The sequence below is a fragment of the Podarcis muralis genome, chromosome 10, assembly GCF_964188315.1.
Source record: "Podarcis muralis chromosome 10, rPodMur119.hap1.1, whole genome shotgun sequence".
Lineage (NCBI taxonomy): Eukaryota > Metazoa > Chordata > Lepidosauria > Squamata > Lacertidae > Podarcis > Podarcis muralis.
The window spans coordinates 76490013-76509619 of NC_135664.1; the positions used below are offsets into that span (position 1 = coordinate 76490013).

Genomic DNA, 19607 nt, shown 5'->3' on the forward strand with positions numbered 1-19607 from the left:
CCATATAGTAAAACCATAAAAATATTGCAAACGAGTGAAGAGCAAAATAATTCCCAGCACCTACACCAGGGGGCTCATTTCTTTGGGAAGGAAGGGAAAGGTTAGGGGGCGTCGTGACCCACATGGGAAGAGGGATGGCCGGGGACTTTAGAGGGGGGAGCGAATGGCTTGTATATTTCTGCTGCTCTGCAGCTCATAAAGGGGGGGGTCTCAGGTGACCAGCTGGGGAAAAGCCCCCCTGCAACACCCACCAAGGGGAGAGGGGAGCAGCTGAAAGACTCAGCCCCCTGGGACCCCTCAGGCAGCCCCACCCGGCAAACGGCGCTGCCCCGTGGGGAACTCGAACTCACCACCTCGTCCGCCGTGAAGTCGATGAAGCCTGGGAGGATCAGGAAGTCACTGAGGAGAAAGGAACGGACGGCAGTTAGTGGCAATTCGTGCATCACGGCGGGTTGGAATGCATGACCTCCGGGGGCCCCATCCAGCTCTGCCAATCTTTTCTTTTTTTGTTAAATAATTTTTATTTATTTTCAATTACAGTGGACGCTCAGGTTGTGAACGTGACCCGTGCGGGAGGCACGTTCGCAACCCACAGCGTTCAGAACCCGTGACCTGCGCGTCTGTGCATGCGCGGGTTGCAATCGGCGCTTCTGCACATGCGCAAAACGTGATTTAGCGCTTCTGCGCATGCACCGAAACCCGGAAGTAACCGTTCCGGTACTTTGGGGTTCGGCGCAGTGCGCAGCCTGAAATCGTGCAACCCAAAGCGTCTGTAACCCGAGGTACGACTGTACAAAAATCCAATATGCACCATATTATATTAATACCAAATAGCAATACCAATTCAAACACAAATCAATTACATCGCCAATTATAGATTTTGTGTGGCTTCCCATGTGCTGGCCTTCAAGGTCTGATTCTCTTTAATTCTGCCTCCAGACTGTTGCTCAAACCAAATACAAATACAAGATGAATGTACTGCCCATAAATGCTATTTCTATTCTAATCAATCCCGGTAATAAGTAATATGGCATGTTTTAGGTAAAGGTAAATGGACCCCTGAGCATTAGGTCCAGTCGTGGCCGACTCTGGGATTGCCAGCGCTCATCTCGCTTTATTGGCCGAGGGAGCTGGCGTACAGCTTCCGGGTCATGTGGCCAGCAGGACTAAGCCGCTTCTGGCGAACCGGAGCAGCGCACGGAAACGCCGTTTACCTTCCCACCAGAGGGGTACCTATTTATCTACTTGCACTTTGACTTGCTTTTGAACTGCTAGGTGGGCAGGAGCAGGGACCGAGCAACGGGAGCTCACCCTGTCATGGGGATTTGAACCGCCGACCTTCTGATCAGCAAGTCCTAGGCTCTGTGATTTAACCCACAGCACCACCTGTGTCCCAATTATGGTACATTATAATTGGGACGCAGTGGTACCTCGGGTTACATTCGCTTCAGGTTACAGAGTCCGCTAACCCAGAAATAGTGCTTCAGGTTAAGAACTTTGCTTCAGGATGAGAACAGAAATCGTGCTCCGGTGGCGCGGCAGCAGCAGGAGGCCCCATTAGCTAAAGTGGTGCTTCAGGTTAAGAACAGAAGTTTCAGGTTAAGAACGGACCTCCGGAACGAATTAAGTACGTAACCCGAGGTACCACTGTATTTTGGTATAAAAGCTAAAAGCAGAAAGAAAAACAGAAAGAAAATGGGGTAATAATGAACTGAGAAGGAAACAGTGTACCAAAACCGAAAAGAGAACCGTGTTGAGGATGAAGGAAGTCAATTGGAAGAAAAGAAGAAGTGAAATAATATATATATATTGTTGCCTATTCCATAGAATAGAATCATAGAATCATAGAGTTGGAAGAGACCACAAGGGCCATCGAGTCCAACCCCCTGCCAAGCAGGAAACACCATCAGAGCACTCCTGACATATGGTTGTCAAGCCTCTGCTTAAAGGCCTCCAAAGAAGGAGACTCCACCACACTCCTTGGCAGCAAATTCCACTGTCGAACAGCTCTTACTGTCAGGAAGTTCTTCCTAATGTTTAGGTGGAATCTTCTTTCTTGTAGTTTGGATCCATTGCTCCGTGTCCGCTTCTCTGGAGCAGCAGAAAACAACCTTTCTCCCTCCTCTATGTGACATCCTTTTATATATTTGAACATGGCTATCATATCACCCCTTAACCTCCTCTTCTCCAGGCTAAACATGCCCAGCTCCCTTAGCCGTTCCTCATAAGGCATCGTTTCCAGGCCTTTGAGCATTTTGGTTGCCCTCCTCTGGACACGTTCCAGTTTGTCAGTGTCCTTCTTGAACTGTGGTGCCCAGAACTGGACACAGTACTCCAGGTGAGGTCTGACCAGAGCAGAATACAGTGGCACTATTACTTCCCTTGATCTAGATGCTATACTCCTATTGATGCAGCCCAGAATTGCATTGGCTTTTTTAGCTGCCACGTCACACTGTTGGCTCATGTCAAGTTTGTGGTCAACCAAGACTCCTAGATCCTTTTCACATGTACTGCTCTCAAGCCAGGTGTCCCCCATCTTGTATTTGTGCCTCTCATTTTTTTTGCCCAAGTGCAATACTTTACATTTCTCCCTGTTAAAGTTCATCTTGTTTGTTTTGGCCCAGTTCTCTAAACTGTCAAGGTCGTTTTGAAGTGTGATCCTGTCCTCTGGGGTGTTAGCCACCCCTCCCAGTTTGGTGTCATCTGCAAATTTGATCAGGATCCCCTTGAGTCCATCATCCAAGTCGTTGATAAAGATGTTGAATAAGACCGGGCCCAAGACAGAACCCTGTGGCACCCCACTAGTCACTCTTCTCCAGGATGAAGAGGAACCATTGATGAGCACCCTTTGGGTTCGGTCAGTCAGCCAGTTACAAATCCACTGAGTGGTAGCATAGTCAAGACCGCATTTTATTTGATCTGTGTAAGTTTCCGTATGTCATTATGTTTTATTTGTATTCATTTGTTTGTTTGTTTTGTTTTTTGATTGTGTATTGTTACTTTTATGTTTAGTTTTATGACTGTGTATGTGTTGTAAAATAAATGTAATAATAATAATAATAAAAGACATAAGAGCATGGGAAGCACTGGGGCAGGATCAGGCCCAAAGGGGCCTATCCGGCCCAGCACCCTTTTCTCATCGTGACCCTCCAGGGGCCTGCCATGGGAACCCCACAAGAAGGATCCGAGTGCGAGAGCAGCCCTCTCCCCGGGGTCCTGCCCTTTCCACACTTTCTGGCCCCCCGCAGCGTCCGTTGCTTCCGACCGCGGAGGGCAGAGCCTTCAAGAGGCCCCTCCGCTGCTGAATGTTCCTTTTTGATGTAGGTTGCCTATTTTAAAGTTATGTTTTATTATCACATTTTTGTATTGCATTGGATTGTTATAAGACGTACATTTTTTGTTTCTCCAGCTTGTAAACCACCTTGAGTATTGTAAGATAGAAAGACGGTACAGTGGTGCCCCGCAAGACGAATGCCTCGCAAGACGAAAAACTCGCTAGACGAAAGGGTTTTCCATTTTTTGAGTCGTTCTGCAAGACAAATTTCCCTATGGGCTTGCTTCGCAAGACGAAACGTCTTGCGAGTTCGTGCGAGTTTGTTTCCTTTTTCTTAAAGCCGCTAAGCCGCTAATAGCCCCTAAGCCGCTAATAGCCGTGCTTCGCAAGACAAAAAAACCGCAAGACGAAGAGACTCGCGGAACGGATTAATTTCGTCTTGCGAGGCACCACTGTATACAAATTAAACATAGGGTTGATGATGAGCCATTGCGGCTGGGAGCCTTCGAGAGCCCTCTCCGCTGTGGATTGGAAAAGGGCACCCCAGGAAGGGCATCGCACACCCCCGGGGGCAAGAAGGGGGCACTTAGAAGTGCAGCCACTCCTGGAGAGAACGGGGGTGGGGGGGAGGTGCTTGGACTTGAGACCCCAAGGCGGGTTGACTCCCAAATGCTAAACCCTAGGGCCAGACAGGGATTCTTTCCCCGGCAGCCCCTGCCCCCATCCCCCCCCAAAAAACAAAAGGGTCTGGAGGGGCCCCATGGCAACCGCTGCAAAGCCATTGATGGGCACCCAGCGTGAGTAATGGGGCTTAGAGAGGGAGGCCCAGGGCAGCCGGCCCTATTTTGGCTGGGGGGGGGGAAAGGAGGGGTCAGAGGAACAGGAGGCAGAACACTGGAGCACAGGAGCTCCACGCCCCCCCCCCAGCACTGTCAACGTTTTCTGCCCCCGACGGACAGAATTCAACCAAGGCCAGACCAGGGTTGCGGTATTAGAAACTCAGATGATAGTAGTAGTAGTAATAATAATAGATTATTTTTATACCCCACCCATCTGGCCGGGTTTCCCCAGCCTCCAGCATAATATTAAAATACAGTGGTACCTCGCAAGACGAACGCCTCGCAAGACGGAAAACCCGCTAGACGAAAGGGTTTTCCGTTTTGGAGGCGCTTCGCAAGACGAATTTCCCTATGGGCTTGCTTCGCAAGACGACAGCCCATAGGGAAATCTCCGGGACAGCGGGGAAGCGCAGCGCGTCTTCCCCGCTGTCCTCGGACCTCCTCCGAAGCCTGGCTGCGGGGCGGGAACACCTCCTCCCGCTGCCGCCGGGCTTCGGAAGGCTCCTCCGAAGCCGGGCGGTGGGGCGGGAACACCTTCTGAAGGCGGGCGGGGGGCGAAAGTCTTTGCTCCCCCCTGCCTGCCTTCCCGGGAGAGCGGAGAAACACAGCGTGTTTCTCCGCTGTCCCGGACGGCTTTTGAAGGCAGGCGGGGGGGAGCAAAGACTTTCGCCCCCCGCCCGCCTTCAGAAGAGGTCCAGGACCTCTTCTGAAGGCAGGCAGGGGGCAAAAGTCTTTGTCCCCCCTGCCTGCCTTCCCAGGGGCTTTTAAATCGCCCCGGACAGCGGAGAAGTCCTCCGCTGTCCCAGGGTTTTTTAAAATGCTGGGGGTGGGAAGAAAAGCCCTTGTCCCCCCCCCCAGCCTTCAGAAGAGGTCCGGGGACAGACTGTCCCCGGAACTGGTCTGAAGGCGGTTTCCCTAGGAACGCATTAATTGATTTTCAATGCATTCCTATGGAAAAACTCGCAAGACGAAGAGACTTGCGGAACGAATTAATTTTGTCTTGCGAGGCACCACTGTACAAGGATTTATCAAAATTTAAAAGCTTCCCTAAACAGAGCTGCCTTCAGATGTCTTCTGAAAGTCCGATGGTCATTTATTTCCTTGACATCTGGTGGGAGGGCATTCCACAGGACAGGCACCACTACTAAGAAGGCCCTCTGCCTGGTTCCCTGTAACTTGGCTTCTTGCAGGGAGGGAACCGCCAGAAGGCCCTCAGAGCTGGACCTCGGTGTCCAGGCAGAACGATGGAGGTGGAGACGCTCCTTCAGGTCTACTGGACCGAGGCCTTTTAGGGCTTTCAAGGTCAGCACCAACACTTTGAATTGTGCTCAGAAACGTCCTGGGAGCCAATGTAAGTCTTTCAAGATGTTGGTGAATCATTGCTTCAACTCTGGTGATCTTTGCTTCTTCCAGTACACTGGCTTTAGTGTGCCTGTCTTCCCAAGTGATATGTAAAAATTTTCAGAGACCCCGTTGATGGAATCTTTCGAGGAGTTGGATGTTGACAAGCTGGGAGGTGTGCAGAGGAAGGCGATGAAGATGATGAAGAGTCTGGACACGAAGCCTGATGAGGAGCGCTTGAAGGAGCTGGGTATGTTTAGCCTGGAAAACAGGAGGCTGAGAGGAGATAGACTCCCAAATGCTATATTTGAAGAGCCCTCTTCAAATATCTCAAGGGTTGTCACATGGAAGAGCTTTCTCCTGCTCTGGAGGGCAGGACTCGAACCCATGGCTTCAAGTTACAGGAGAGGAGATTCTGACTCAAAATCAGGAAGAACTTTCTGACGGTAAGAGCCGTTTGAAGGGACTTCCTTGGGAGGTGGAGGACTCTCCTTCCTTGGCGATTTGTCAGAATCTTTAGCTGCGATTCCTGCATTGCAGGGGGTTAGACTACATGGCCCCTGGAGGTCCCTTCCAACCCTTCACTTCTATGAATGATATCAAAAACAAGCACCTTTTGAAGCACGAAGAGCACACCATGCTGCCCGCTGGCTTGAGGGGAAGCAGAGCAAAGGCCAAACACCCCCCTGGACTGGGAAGGGAATCCGGTGGCAATGGAGGGATCAGAGATCCCTTACGCAGCAGCTCCGCTCTCGGCCTCCGCGCAGAGAAACCCAGACGCCTCCCTTTGCGATTCCCATCCGGAAATGTCAGCCCGCATGCATAATTGATATTTGCAACCGCAAGACCCATCAAAAAAACCTCGGTCGGCCATCCAGAGGGAGCTCAGCCACTCCCAGGCAGGAGCAAAAAAGGAAATTAATTGCATTTGGAATGCATCCAAACTGGCACACGCCTTTGCGTAAAAATTAAAGGGGGGAAGAGATGAGGCTCCTCCAAAAACCGAGCAAAATGCTTCACAGGAATAAAAATTAAAATTAAAAAGTGGGTGGGGGGGCTGCTAAATGACTTGCTGCAGTCAGAGCTTTGCAAGAGACACGCTCTCTTACCAGGAAACAAAAAGGGACCTAACTCAGCAAACATTTACACACCCCTCTGTACCCTGAAAGGTCCACAAAGCATCTGTTGCTCTTTGCCACTTGCCCTGCCCAGCTCCCCGTTAAAATTAGGGTGTCCTGCCTATTTTATGTCCCTTAAGCAGTAGGCCTCTTGCAGTGACCCCACTCTAAGGAAGGCATACAATGGCACAGTCCTGTGATTTGACCCCGGAGCTAACATCGAACAGCTGCCAATCAGTACTATCTGGGCCAAACCTGGACAAGACCGTCTCCGAATGCAGCAGAATGGAGCCTCCTGGGGTCCCTCAGCCATGCGCTGGGTGGTCTTGGGGACCCTGCAACCAGCGCCACAACTCAGCACCTCCAGGATTCACGACTCTTTGGCACCGACAGCCGCAGTGGACCTGAACAGGACCCAGACCCAAAGGGGACAGGATTCTGTGTACGTCCTTCCTCTAATCAATCCGGGTCAATTGACAGTTGCTTCATGCGCAATCGTTTGTGGAGGGCGGAGAGGAGATTCAGAAGCACGGCTTCCTCTGACCGTGGAGGAAGAGCGAGCCGTCGAGAGGCCTCTCCTCCTCCGTGAATTTGTCCGATCTTCTTTTAAATCGCGCTTTGCGCGTGCGCAGAAGCACCAGATCACAACCTGCGCGTTCACAGATGCGGCACTGCAGGTTGCAAACGTGCCTCCCACATGGATCACATTCGCAACCTGAGTGTCCACTGTATTATTAATAATAACGTATTTCTTATAGCCCGCCCATCTGACTGCGATGCCCAAGCCACTCTGGGCAGCTTCTGACAAAAATACAGAGGGATGGGGGGTGGGGAACCATGAAGCATTAAAGGAATGATGGTTTGAGGGGGACAGGGGGCGGGCAGGTGTGTGGGACTCCCTGGTCCTGAATGGGGTAACTGTGCCCCTGAAGGACCAGGTGCACAGCCTGGGGGTCATTTTGGACTCACAGCTGTCCATGGAGGCACAGGTCAATTCTGTGTCCAGGGCAGCTGTCCACCAGCTGCATCTGGGACGCAGGATGAGGCTCTACCTCCCTGAGGCCTTTCTTGCCAGAGTGGTGCATGCTCTAGTTATCTCCTGCTTGGACTACTGCAATGCGCTCTACGTGGGGCTACCTTGGAAGGTGACCCGGAAACTACAATTAATCCAGAATGCGGCAGCCAGACTGGTGACTGGGAGCGGCCGCCAAGACCACATAACCTACATTGAAAGACCTACATTGGCTCCCAGGACGTTTCCAAGCACAATTCAAAGTGTTTCTGCTGACCTTTCAAGCCCTAAACAGCCTCGGCCCAGTAGACCTGAAGGAGTGTCTCCACCCCCATTGTCCGGACACTGAGGTCCAGCACCAAGGGCCTTCTGGCGGTTCCCTCGCTATGAGAAGCCAAGATACAAGGAACCAAGCAGAGGGCCTTCTCGGTGGTGGCTCCCTCCCTGTGGAATGCCCTCCCATCAGATGTCAAGGAAATAAACAACTATCTGACGTTTAGAAGACATCTGTTCCCTGTTTAGAGAAGTTTTGAATGTCTGATGTTTTATTGTGTTTTTAATATTCTGCTGGAAGCTTCCCAAAGTGGCTGGGGAAACCTAGTCAGATGGGTGAAATATAAATAATAAATTATTATTATTTGATGATGATGATGATGATGATGAAGGACTTTCTTTCTCTGTCCTGGATCTTCTCAGAGGATGGAGGATGGCGCAAGGGGTGGCATTTGAACTGGGTGCAGAGCGGAAGACTACTCCACGAATTCAAGGCGGACGTGAACGGCAGTGGCAGAAATCCAAGAGAGATCCTTTTTTTGGCAGCGGCAGGGATCTGCCAAGATGAAAAGCCGTTTCTTCAATTATTAGCGTCAAAGGATGACAACGTTTTCTTAAACCACGCGCTTACTCATTCACCGCTCCTCGTTCCACGCCCACCAGATTTGCACAGTTTGGGGGGAAAGAAGAGAGATGCTTTCCCCAAAGCCACAGCCTGCATCCCTCCTCCTATCCTTGGCTTCAAGGAAAAGGCGGCGCTGTTCTCTGGAAGGAGAACCAGAAGGATCTTTCCATCCCTCCTTCCTTCCTTCCTCTGATCTCCTTAAATTTCTGTGGTTTTGCTTCCCCTACACCCAGAGCTTGAGGGCAGGAAGAAAGATCTCCACTACAAGGACCCGGAACAACCTGACACCCTGTCAAATTCAAATAATAATAATAATAATAATAATAATAATAATAATAATAATAACTACTACTACTAAAATTTATTTATACCCCGCCTTCCCCAGCCAAGGCCAGGCTCAGGGCGGCTAACAACCAATAATAAAAACAAGTTGAATGAATACAACTTAAAAACAAGGGACCACCTCCCCAAGCCACAGTGCGCCCGCAAAATGGGGAAAGGGTGCTGTTCAGAAATAAAGGGCCGGAAAGCTGGGAAACCTCTCCATGGACAGGAATCTCCAAAGCGCCTCTCTGCCAGTGCGAAAAACTCAGATATATGCTAGCGTTCGATTGGCGTTGGAGAGAGACTGAGTTGAGAAATAAGACCAAGGGTATATATTGATATAGGAATGTATTAGATAAAATGTAAAGAAATACACAATAAGAAGAGTACATTCATTTGTAAAAAGAGGAATATACAACGGGATAGGCAGGAAGTCCAAAGTGTTGGTACATATTATGATTTTGGAATAGTTTTTGGTCCTTGTTTCTTTTCTTTAGGTATATAAAGTTTGTATATAAACTTTGTATATATGTGCTGAAAATTATATTGTAATAAGCCTTGTGGTGTAATATGATCACGATTACCGATGTAACATTAGAACGTTAATGAAGAAATAAAACTCGAAAAAAAGAAAAGGGAAATAAAGAAACTATATAAGATATATATATATATATATATATAATCTTAATATATAAGCTAATTGCCAAATGGCACCTTAAACCAAGGTCACGGTCACCACAATGGAACGTCTATGCACCATTTCCCCCCCTTAGGGAGATTTACTATTTTTACTATTATTATTATTATTATTATTATTATTATTATTATTATTATTATTATTTCTATACCACTTTATCTTTTAAAGAAAAAAACCTCAAAGCTGCTTACGAACACATTAAAACGTCAAATAAAACTACCCTGTACAAAACCAATTCAAGCCTCAGGGCCAATATTTCAGAGCCTTCTCTAAGTGACTGCAAATGAGTTTATAGAACCCAGATGGGGAATGGTCAGAAAAAGTTCGGGCACCAGTGACTGAAAGAATGGAAGTCTGCCCGAAATGAGGAGAGAACAAATTCAAATGAAGAGGGAGGGTTGGGGGAAGGAGTTACCAGAAGAATGAAGACCAACATTAATACACTATTTTTAAATATGTCAGAAATCAGAGGTGTGGCAAGGGTGCCAAAGGGAGCAGAGGGAGACGGCAGAAAAGGGGAATGAATTCTTTGTGTTGGTCTTCACTGCAGAAGATGCTGGACAGGCGTCTGTGCCCAAACCAGTTTTGAGGTGTGTCGTGGTGGTTATTTTTTATTTTTATTTTTTAAAGAGGGGCATCTGAAGAATTAAGTCAAGCAGGAATGACAAGAGACGAAGGTCTAGGGCCAAGTGACAAGCGAAGGACAAGTCGTCGGGTCCAGATGGAAGACGCCCAGTTCTAACAGAAATGTGGAAATGCTGATCTTCTAATAAAAAGGTGCAGCTTGTTGCTAAAAATCAATTTCCCTCTTGAGGGGCTGGAAGGCGGACGGTTTTTAAATGGAGGAATTAAGAGGGAATCACAGATCCACGATCCCACTACCTCTCTCTGGAAAATTTGCAGGCAGCATTGTTAAAATGCTGATCGCCGAAGAATGGATGCTTTTGAATTCTGGTGCTGGAGAAGACTCTTGAGAGTCCCATGGACTGCAAGAAGATCAAACGCATCCATTCTCAAGGAAATCAGCCCTGAGTGCTCACTGGAAGGACAGGTCCTGAAGCTGAGACTCCAAGACTTTGGCCACCTCATGAGAAGAGAAGACTCCCTGGAAAAGACCCTGATGTTGGGAAAGATGGAGGGCACAAGGAGAAGGAGGCGACAGAGGACGAGATGGTGGGATAGTGTTTTCGAGGTTACCAGCATGAGTTTGACCAAACTGTGGGAAGTAGTGGAGGACAGGGGTGCCTGGCGTGCTCTGGTCCAGGGGGTCACGAAGAGTCGGACACCACTAAACGACTAAACAACAATTGTTAAAATCTGAATAAGTGAACATAGGGAAGAACAAGCCTGGGCAAAGAGAGGAAACCAGCAGGGCTTTTGCAGCAGGAAATCTTCTTTCGTTTCCTGAGATCAGCAACCATGGAGAGATGGAGATAATCTGGTATAAAAATTGTATGCAAGTAGCCGGTCCTCCTGAGCCCAATTACTTGAACATTAAGTCCCGCCGTACTTCCAGCTAAGTGTGCACAGGATCATGACCTTGCAGCACAATCCACTTGCTGATATGCACCTTTTTTTAAAAAAAATAATAATGTGGAGGCAACGCCGGGTGGGGGAGGATGACTGTGGTAATCTGATTAATGGATCATCTTCCATCATATGAGGAGAAGCTTAAACTGTTGGGCTTTTATGTATTGGTGGGCGGGGTAAGCAGAGGAACTCTCAACTGTGCCAGAGCAAGAATGCAATTTATAGGAGTGCACAGAGCAGAGCTAAACCACGAGATTCAGTCCCAGCTTGGATCAGACAATTCCAAAAGCTTCTGGTCATGAAGCCTGCGTTCTCCCCTCCCTCTCTGGTCCCTAAGGATCAAGAGGCAGCAGGATTTTATGCAACGGCTCACTAAGAAGTCACACCATCCATCATGGCCTGCTTGTGGGTTTTCTAGGGGGGGATTCGGGTTGGCTGCTGCTTCTGCCCTGTAGATCTGAAGGAGCGTCTCCACCCCCATCGTTCAGCCTGGACACTGAGGTCCAGCTCCTAGGGCCTTCTGGCGGTTCCCTCCCTGAGAGAAGTGAAGTTACAGGGAACCAGGCAGGGGGCCTTCTCGGTGGTGGCGCCCGCCCTGTGGAATGCCTTCCTTTAGATGTCAAGGAAATGAACACCTACACAACTCAAATATCTGAAGACAGCCCTGTATTGGGAAGTTTTTAATGGCTGGTGTTTTATTGAGTTTTTATATATATTGATAACTGCCCAGAGTGGCTGGGGCAACCCAGTCAGTTGGGCAAGATGCCATTATTATTACAATTATTATTAGATGCTAGACTACGTGGGCCCTTATTGGCCTCATCCAGCTATGGGGCACGTCTTATATTCCCAAGGAAAACCAACGGCGTTCTAGGATAGTTCTGTAGGTTAGAGCGTGGGGCTGATAATGGCAAGACTGAAGGTAACAGACAGCTGCCTAAAGCAGTGTTTCCCAACCTTGGGCCTCCAGCTGTTTTTGGCCTACAACTCCCATCATCCCTAGCTAGCAAGACCAGTGGTCAGGGATGATGGGAATTGTAGTTCAAAAACAGCTGGAGGCCCAAGGTTGGGAAACACTGGCCTAGAGACGTCACCTTGCCAACAAAGGTCCGTATAGTTCAAGCTATGGTTTTTGCAGTAGTGATGAATGGAAGTGAGAGCTGGACCACAAAGAAGGCCGATTGCCAAATAATTGATGCTTTTGAATTCTGGTGCTGGAGGAGAGCAGAGTTCTATTCCAATTAAAAATGGAAAGCGTAATGCTGGTGGTCAACAAAAGAGGTTTAAAGGCTGTCTCAAGGCAAATCTAAAAAAAATGTAGTATAAACACCAACAACTGGGAAACACTGGCCTGCGAGGGCTCCAGTTGGAGAACAGCCTTTACCAAAGGTGTCATGGGCTTTGAAGATGCTCGAACTCAGGACGCAAGGGAGAAACGTGCTAAGAGGAAGGCACGCTTGGCAAACCCTCACCGGGATCAACTCCCACCCAGAAACCAATGTCCCCACTGTGGAAGGACGTGTGGATCCAGAACTGGCCTCCACAGTTACTTACGGACTCACTGTTAAAACCGTGTTTGTGGAAGACAATCTTACTCAGCTACGAGGGATCACCAAAGAAGAAGAAGAGGAGACTCTTGAGAGTCCCATGGACCGCAAGAATATCAAACCTCTCCATTTTGAAGGAAACCAGCCCTGAGTGCTCACTGGAAGGACAGATCCTGAAGCTGAGGCTCCAAGGCTTTGGCCACCTCATGAGAAGAGAAGACTCCCTGGAAAAGACCCTGATGTTGGGAAAGATGGAGGGCACAAGGAGAAGGGGACGGCAGAGGACAAGATGGTTGGACAATGTCTTCGAAGCTACCAGCTTGAGTTTGACCAAACTGTGGGAGGCAGTGGAAGACAGGAGTGCCTGGCGTGCTTTGGTCCAGGGGGTCATGAAGAGTTGGACACGACTAAATGACTAAACAACAACAAGACCATTGATCCATAAAACGAAAGCAATAAACAATGTACTGCAGTCACACAATCAATCCATCAGGAGCTGAACTGGGTTCCACGCAGTCGCAAAAAACAAAATGAAAAAGCAGCTTAAACAAAAACGCATAATGAAGAGCAAAAACAGACAGACCTCAGCGTGGCACTCAAAACGGAGCACGTTTGGCTTCTGAAAAAGGTTCGCAAACCAGAACACTGACTTCTGGGTTTGCAGCCTTCGGGTTGCAAGTTGTTTGACTACTAAGCCGTTTGAGAAGAAGAAGAAAAAGAAGAAGAGTTTGGACTTGATATCCCGCCTTTCACTCCCTTCAGGAGTCTCCAAGCGGCTAACATTCTCCTTTCCCTTCCTCCCGCACAACAAGCACTCTGTAAGGTGAGTGAGGCTGAGAGACTTCAGAGAAGTGTGACTAGCCCAAGGTCACCCAGCAGCTGCATGTGGAGGAGGGGAGACGCGAACCCTTGGTTTGAGAACCAAGGGACCACGGTATAGTTGGGACCACATAAAGGATCTTCATTGGCTAGATCAGGTTTCCTGAGCTTGGGTCGCCAGGTGCTTTTAGACTACAATTCCCGGGTTCTGTTAGCTGGGGATGCTGGGAGCTGTAGTCCTACAACCGCTGGAAAAGACCCAAGTTTAGGACTCACTGCTCCTTGGGGTCCCTTCTAACTCTTCAATTCTATCAATCTACAGAGTATGCATTATTTACTTTCTCCCCATAAACGCAACGTTTGGGAGATATCTGCTGAAGCTACTACTCTTCTGATAAAAAGGACAAGAACTTAGGGAGAGGCTGCTGGGTCAGGCCAGAGGCCCACGGAGTCCAGCATCCTGTTCTCGCAGCGGCCGACCAGATGCAAGCAGGATCTGAGCACCAGGGCATCTCTCTGCGCCTGAGATTTTCAGCAACTGGGATGCAGAGCCATCTTGGCTGGGGGCCTCTGAGAGCCCCCTCCTCCTTGAGGATTACTTCTCCGGACCAGAAGCTGCCAGTTTGGAACTCACAGCCGCAGGATGTGGTCATGAACACCGGCACGACTTGCTTTTCTTAAAATAAAACGAAATGAGTATCCTAGGGGAAAGTCCATTCTTGGTTGTGAGCCCATTGCTGGCAGAAATGCAGCCTCCGCTATCTGAGTGACGGAAAACGCCAGGCAGCAAGGGAGCGTTCGGGGCCTGGGAGGCGGCTGGATTGCAGCAAAACTGAGGATCCCAAAAGCCAGGCTGGATACAATATTAAGGGCACAGGAATCTTTCCCTGCCATTGAATCCCAAAAAGCAGACTCAAACCTGAAAGCTGCTATTCTCCTTATTAAATACCGTATCTTGCGCCCCATAGGACGCTCTGGCCCATAGGACGCACCTAGGTTTTTGGAGGGGAAATAAAGGGGAAAAATTATTTTCCCCCCCAGGTGCGGGGCTGGAAGAACCAGGTCGGGGAACAGCGGGAAGGCGCGCTCTGCCTCCCCGCTGTCCCCCGAGCTTGTGGGGCTGGCGATGGGGAGAAGTGCGCTGATCCCGGGACTGCAGGCAGCTCTGCGCAGCCACCGGGAGCGGGGCGGGACTTCGTGCCCGGCTCCCGGTGGCCGCGCAGAGGTGTGCTGAGCCCGGGACTGCAGGCAGCTCTGCGCAACCCTCGGAGCCGGTCTCCCGAGGGTTGCGCAGAGCTTCCTGAAGCCTGGAGAGCGAGAGGGGTCGGTGCGCACCGATGCCTCTCGCTCTCCAGGCTTCAGCGAAAGCCTGCATTCGCCCCATAGGACGCACACACATTTCCCCTTCATTTTTGGAGGGGAAAAAGTGCGTCCTATAGGGCGAAAAATACGGTAGATCGCCTTTCCCCACCCAGGCCAGGACTCAAAGCAGCTACTGCAACTTAAAACAGCACAGGTTACAACCCAAAAAGCTAAACGCACATCGAAGGTGAACGATTTAAAAATGCAATGAAATGTAGAATTAAAACCACAGATCTGTTTAAAACGCAGATGGTGAAAACAGCGCAGGACTATCAGAAACCCTTTTCTTTCCAAACAAAACAAAACGCAGTCAGTTCCCAAAGGCCTGTTGGAAAATCTTCACCAGCCAGCGGAAGGACAGAAAGGAGGGAGCCAGTCTGGCTTCCCTTGGCAGGGAGTTCCAAAGTTTCCTGGGAGAAGCCACCACCGAGAAGGCCCTCTCCTGCGTCCCCACCCAGCGGGATTGTGAGGGCGGTCGGCCTGAGGGAAGGGCCGCCCCTGAAGACCTCAGAGCCCGGCAGGTTTGCCAGGGAGAAGACGGTGGTTCAGACAGCCCAGGCCTGACAGTATCGGGCTCTGGAGGTTGTAACCCGAAATTTGGATAAGAGAAACCCTTTCCACTCAAATTCACTCCAAGACCCAGACCGTGATGGAGGGGGAAGATGCACCCAGCTAGACCCAGAAAGAGGAGGTGGTAGAGGCGGCCCATTCGGAATATTTTTGCCCTCTACCCACCTCCCTGCCAACCCCAAAGGCTCAGCAAATTCCTCCTCCCAAGGCTGTCACCAGGTTCCTCAATTAAGAGATGACTAGGAGGTTTTGCGCAACAAACCTGCTTCCCCCGAAGATTCGCTCTTTTTGCAAAAAAGGAAAGCGATAAGGAAAAAAACACTTTGGAAAGGCAGGGAGGGATGACGCTTGCGTTGACGCAACTCCAAGTAACCTCCCCACAAACGGACTGGAATGAAAATGCATAGAACGGCCAACGCTGCCTAACGTCCCTGCACCCAAATTGGAACAAACAGCGGGGTCTCCTGGAAGCGCAGAGAGTGACCAGCAGCCCATTTCACAGATTTCCGGGCAGGAAAAGCAAGGCAGGCCCTGTTGGCAATTGCAGAGGTCCACTGGCCAAACTGTTCAGCAGAGCCAACCAAGGGGTCCCCCAGTAACATTTCTGCCGTGCGCCATCTGCTCTTTGCAGGGCCTGGCCAGAGATTCTGATCCCGAGATTCAGGTTGGGCACTAGGTTGGGGTTGGCTACTTGGGGGGTGAGAGGGACACAGCGGACGGTGTAGGGTAGGGCCTCCTTGGGGACAGGAGGAGGAGGACCCCTGCCATCCATTCTGTGGGAGGGGGCTCCTTGCCATGGGGCGATGCCAGCCGTCTCCATCCGCCCCTGGCGCTTGGACAGGTGGTGCGGAGACGCCCTTCCTAGCCGGGGACCCTTTTCCTTGGGGTGCCATCTGCTGGGGGGCCCCCAGGCAGGGTGCATGCGGAGGGACCCAGCTGGGAGCACGTGGGGGGAGGCCCCGCCCCCCTTTGCCCCCCCTTACTTGTAGGTGAGTCCGTCGGCGATGGCGAAGAGCTGCTGCGCCGTCAGGCCGTCTTCGGGGACGTAGCCGGTGCCGCCGCTGATCAGGTAGTCGGCCATGCTGCGGAGGCAAGGGAGAGAGAAGAGAGGCCGTCAGCGCTCTGCACATGCTCAGGGGCCGCCTGCACGCTCTGCACATGCTCAGGGGCCGCCAAGCAGGCGCGGGCCGGAGCAGGAGCCGTGCGTGCCAGGCGGCGGGGCTGGTCCAGCGTGGCGCACGGACGAGGGCGCACGGCGCCTGCCCGGGGAGTTGGGTGGGTGCTCGGGCACCCGGGGCGCCCAGGGGCCGCTGATGTCACCAGCAGCAGCCGCCGCCCCGGCCCGGCCCGGCCCGCTTCCTGCCTCGCCTCCTCCCCGGCCGTGCGCTCCCCCTGGCGCGCCTACCTGAGCGCCTCGCCTTCGCCCATGGCGCCGCCGCCGCAGCCGCCGGGCCGGGCTCGCCTCCGCCGTCGCCGCTTCCTCGTCGTCGTCGTCCGGCGGGCGGGCGAGCAGGCAGGCAGGCAGGCGGGCGGGCGGCTTCCTCGGTCCGCCGTTGGCTGCGCTCGGCGCCCGCCCCGCGCTCTCTGCGCCGCCGCGCAGCGGAGCCACCAAGCGGCGCCCAAGAGGAAGAGGAGGAGGAGCGCGGGGCGAGGACAGCCCGGGAGGGCGGCTCCTCCCTCCGGCGAAGGAGGGAGGGAAGGAGGAGGAGAAGGAAGGAGGATGGGGAGGAAGGAAGGAAGGAGGATGCGGAGGGAGAGAGGAAAAGGAGGAGGGGAGGAAAAGGAAAGAGGAAGGAGGAAGAAGAAGAATGGGGAGGGAGGAAAGAAGGAAGGAGGGCGGGGAGGGAGGAAAAGGGGGGAGGATTGGAAGGGAGGAAGGAAAAGGAAAGAAAGAGAAGGGAGAGAGGGAGGAGAAGGAAGGGAGTAGAGGGAAGAAGGATGGGGAGGAAGGGAGGAAGGAAGGAAGGAAGGAAAAGGAAGGAAAAAGGAAAAGGAAGGAGGGTGGGAAGGAAGGAAGGAAAAGGGGGGAGGATTGGAAGGGAGGGAGGAAAAGGAGGAAGGGAGGAGAATGGGTAGGAAGGAGGATGGTGAGAAAGGGAGGAAGGAGAGAAAGAGGAAAAGGAGATGGGAGGAAGGAAGGAAGGAGAGAAAGAGGAGAGGAAGGATGGAAGGAAAAGGAAGGAAGCAGAAGGAGGAAGGAAGGAAAGGAAGGAAGGAGAAAGGGAAAGGAAAGAAGGAAGGAAGGGGGTTCCCGCTTCCTGGTGCCCAAGGAGGCCTCAGAAGGAACCCCCATCCATCCTCCGGCCACAATTGTGCTCCCCCTCCCCCAAGAGGAAGTGCAGGTTTTGGGCCAGGCAGGCGCTGCTCTTTGGGCAAAAGCAGACAGGCTGACAAGCAAAGGAAAGCTCTTTGGCATCCAGATGTGGGGAACCAGCAAAGGACTTAAGGATCTGAGAACCCTGGTCGGAACGTCGGAGCGACGCTGCTTTTAACTGGGTTCAATGGGCAGGCAGCTCCCCGGTGAATCCTAGGATTGGGGAGCTGGAAGGGACTGTGAGGATCATCTAGTCCAGGGATCAGCAAACTTTTTCAGCAGGGGGCCGGTCCACTGTCCCTCAGACCTTGTGGGGAGCCGGACAATATTTTTTTGGGGGAAAGAGAGAACGAATTCCTATACCCCACAAATAACCCAGAGATGCATTTTAAATAAAAGGACACATTCTACTCATGTAAAAACACGCTGATTCCTGGACCATCCGTGGGCCGGATTCAGAAGGCGATTGGGCTGGATCCGGCCCCGGGCCTTAGGTTGCCTACCCCTGATCTAGTCCAAGGCAGGAGTCTTTTGTCCAACGTGGGACTCAAACCCAGGAGCCATCTTACAGAATCCTAGGCTAGGGTTACCAGACGTCCCCGGTTCCCGGGGACAATTCCCAGATTCACCAATCTGTCCCTGGACAAAATCTGCCCCCGGATTTTAATTAATGTCCTCGGATTTATGCCTGGGAACTTCCGGCAAGGCAACATGGCGGGCGCCATGGCAGTGAGTAGCACTGGAGGTCCCGGCCACATCAAAGTTCCAGCCAGCCAATCCGCTGGCTGGTGTTGGGGCTATTTAAACCGAGGCGCAAGCCAGAGAGCTTCGTTCTGGCTCACTTCCTTGATCAACGCTCACCCTAAACTCGCGCAGAGCCGCCCGCAGCAGAAGAGCCTGTGGCGCTCCAACGGCTGCCTTGTTATGTACTGAAGTTCTCACCCTGGGCCAGCAGGGGGATACTGTAGATAGTTCAGGTCCACATATGCAAATAAGGGATCGAAAGTGACGTTCAGTGATTGGATAGTTACAGAAAATGGTTACTGTTGCGTTCTAGTGGAGCTCTATATAAGCAGGCTGGCTGAACCCTTCAGTTCAGTTCTGTTCTGGCCTGTGAATAAAGAAGAGCTGTTTGAAGAATCGCTGTGTCGTCTGATATGTTCACCCACAACTTAACATGCCTTGTGTGTGTGTTTTAATGCGTGTTTTCCCAAGACCAGCGAGCACCTCTATTCAATCTCTCTCCACACACAACCCGCCACCTTTTTTAAAAATTTGCATTTGTGTGTTTGTAGATGGGCTTCTCCGCCTGCCTTGTGTTGAGGTGTGCGCTCCACAACTTTGGGGATTCCCCCCCCCCCCAAAAAAAAATAATAGGTCAAGAACTTTGGGCAACCCTTTTCTAAAACAATAAAGCATGGAATTCAGGGGAAAAAGGAAAGAGAAAAAGAAAGTGTCCCCGGATTCCTTGAAAAAAATCTGGTAACCATATCTTAGGACTCAGCCTTGCGTATTTTAATCTTTGGAATGCTTTAAATAGTTGGGTTTTTATATTTTTTTAAAAACCCTTCTGCTGATAATTTTATTGCTTTATTCATTTGGAAAAGCGCTTTGAGGTTGTTGGGCCTTTTTAAAAACAAGTGGGATGTAAATCTTAAGGATCAAATAAATCAATAATCAAGGTTAGAAATGCTTTTTAAATTTAAAAAAACACACATACTGTTGTTAGGCAGAGCTACAATTTGCATTTTGGGGCAATTGATCCCCCCTCGATGAAGTGGGCTGCATCTTCAGCCGTGATAAAAGGGTTTCAGGTGCTGGAAATAGTCTTTGTTGTTTTGCTGCAACGGATTTGCATGGCTGCGCCCCCCCCCCCCCCCCCGATAATAGGGTTGACCTTCATTCCTCAGAAGCCATGACAACTGCCGGGAGAGTCTCTTTAATATTATTGAGAAGCGACAT

At 51.0% G+C, this 19607-nt stretch overlaps 1 protein-coding gene across 5 annotated transcripts in view; it reads right to left on the reverse strand.

The window, feature by feature from the left end:
- The window catches only part of LOC114605320 (inosine-5'-monophosphate dehydrogenase 1), a 63909-nt gene that overhangs the window by 24066 nt on the left and 20236 nt on the right, over positions 1-19607 (reverse strand). For 3 of the 5 annotated variants that reach the window (XM_077935527.1, XM_077935525.1, XM_077935526.1), the window contains exons 2-3: positions 16315-16413; positions 351-399 (exon numbers count right to left, since the gene is read on the reverse strand). In XM_077935527.1, the coding sequence (XP_077791653.1) occupies positions 351-399; positions 16315-16412 (147 nt within the window). In that variant the 5' untranslated portion in view covers position 16413. Of the gene's footprint in view, positions 1-350; positions 400-16314; positions 16414-16736; positions 16902-19607 lie in introns of those variants that run through there. The other 2 variants (XM_077935523.1, XM_077935524.1) reach the window with 2 other exon arrangements.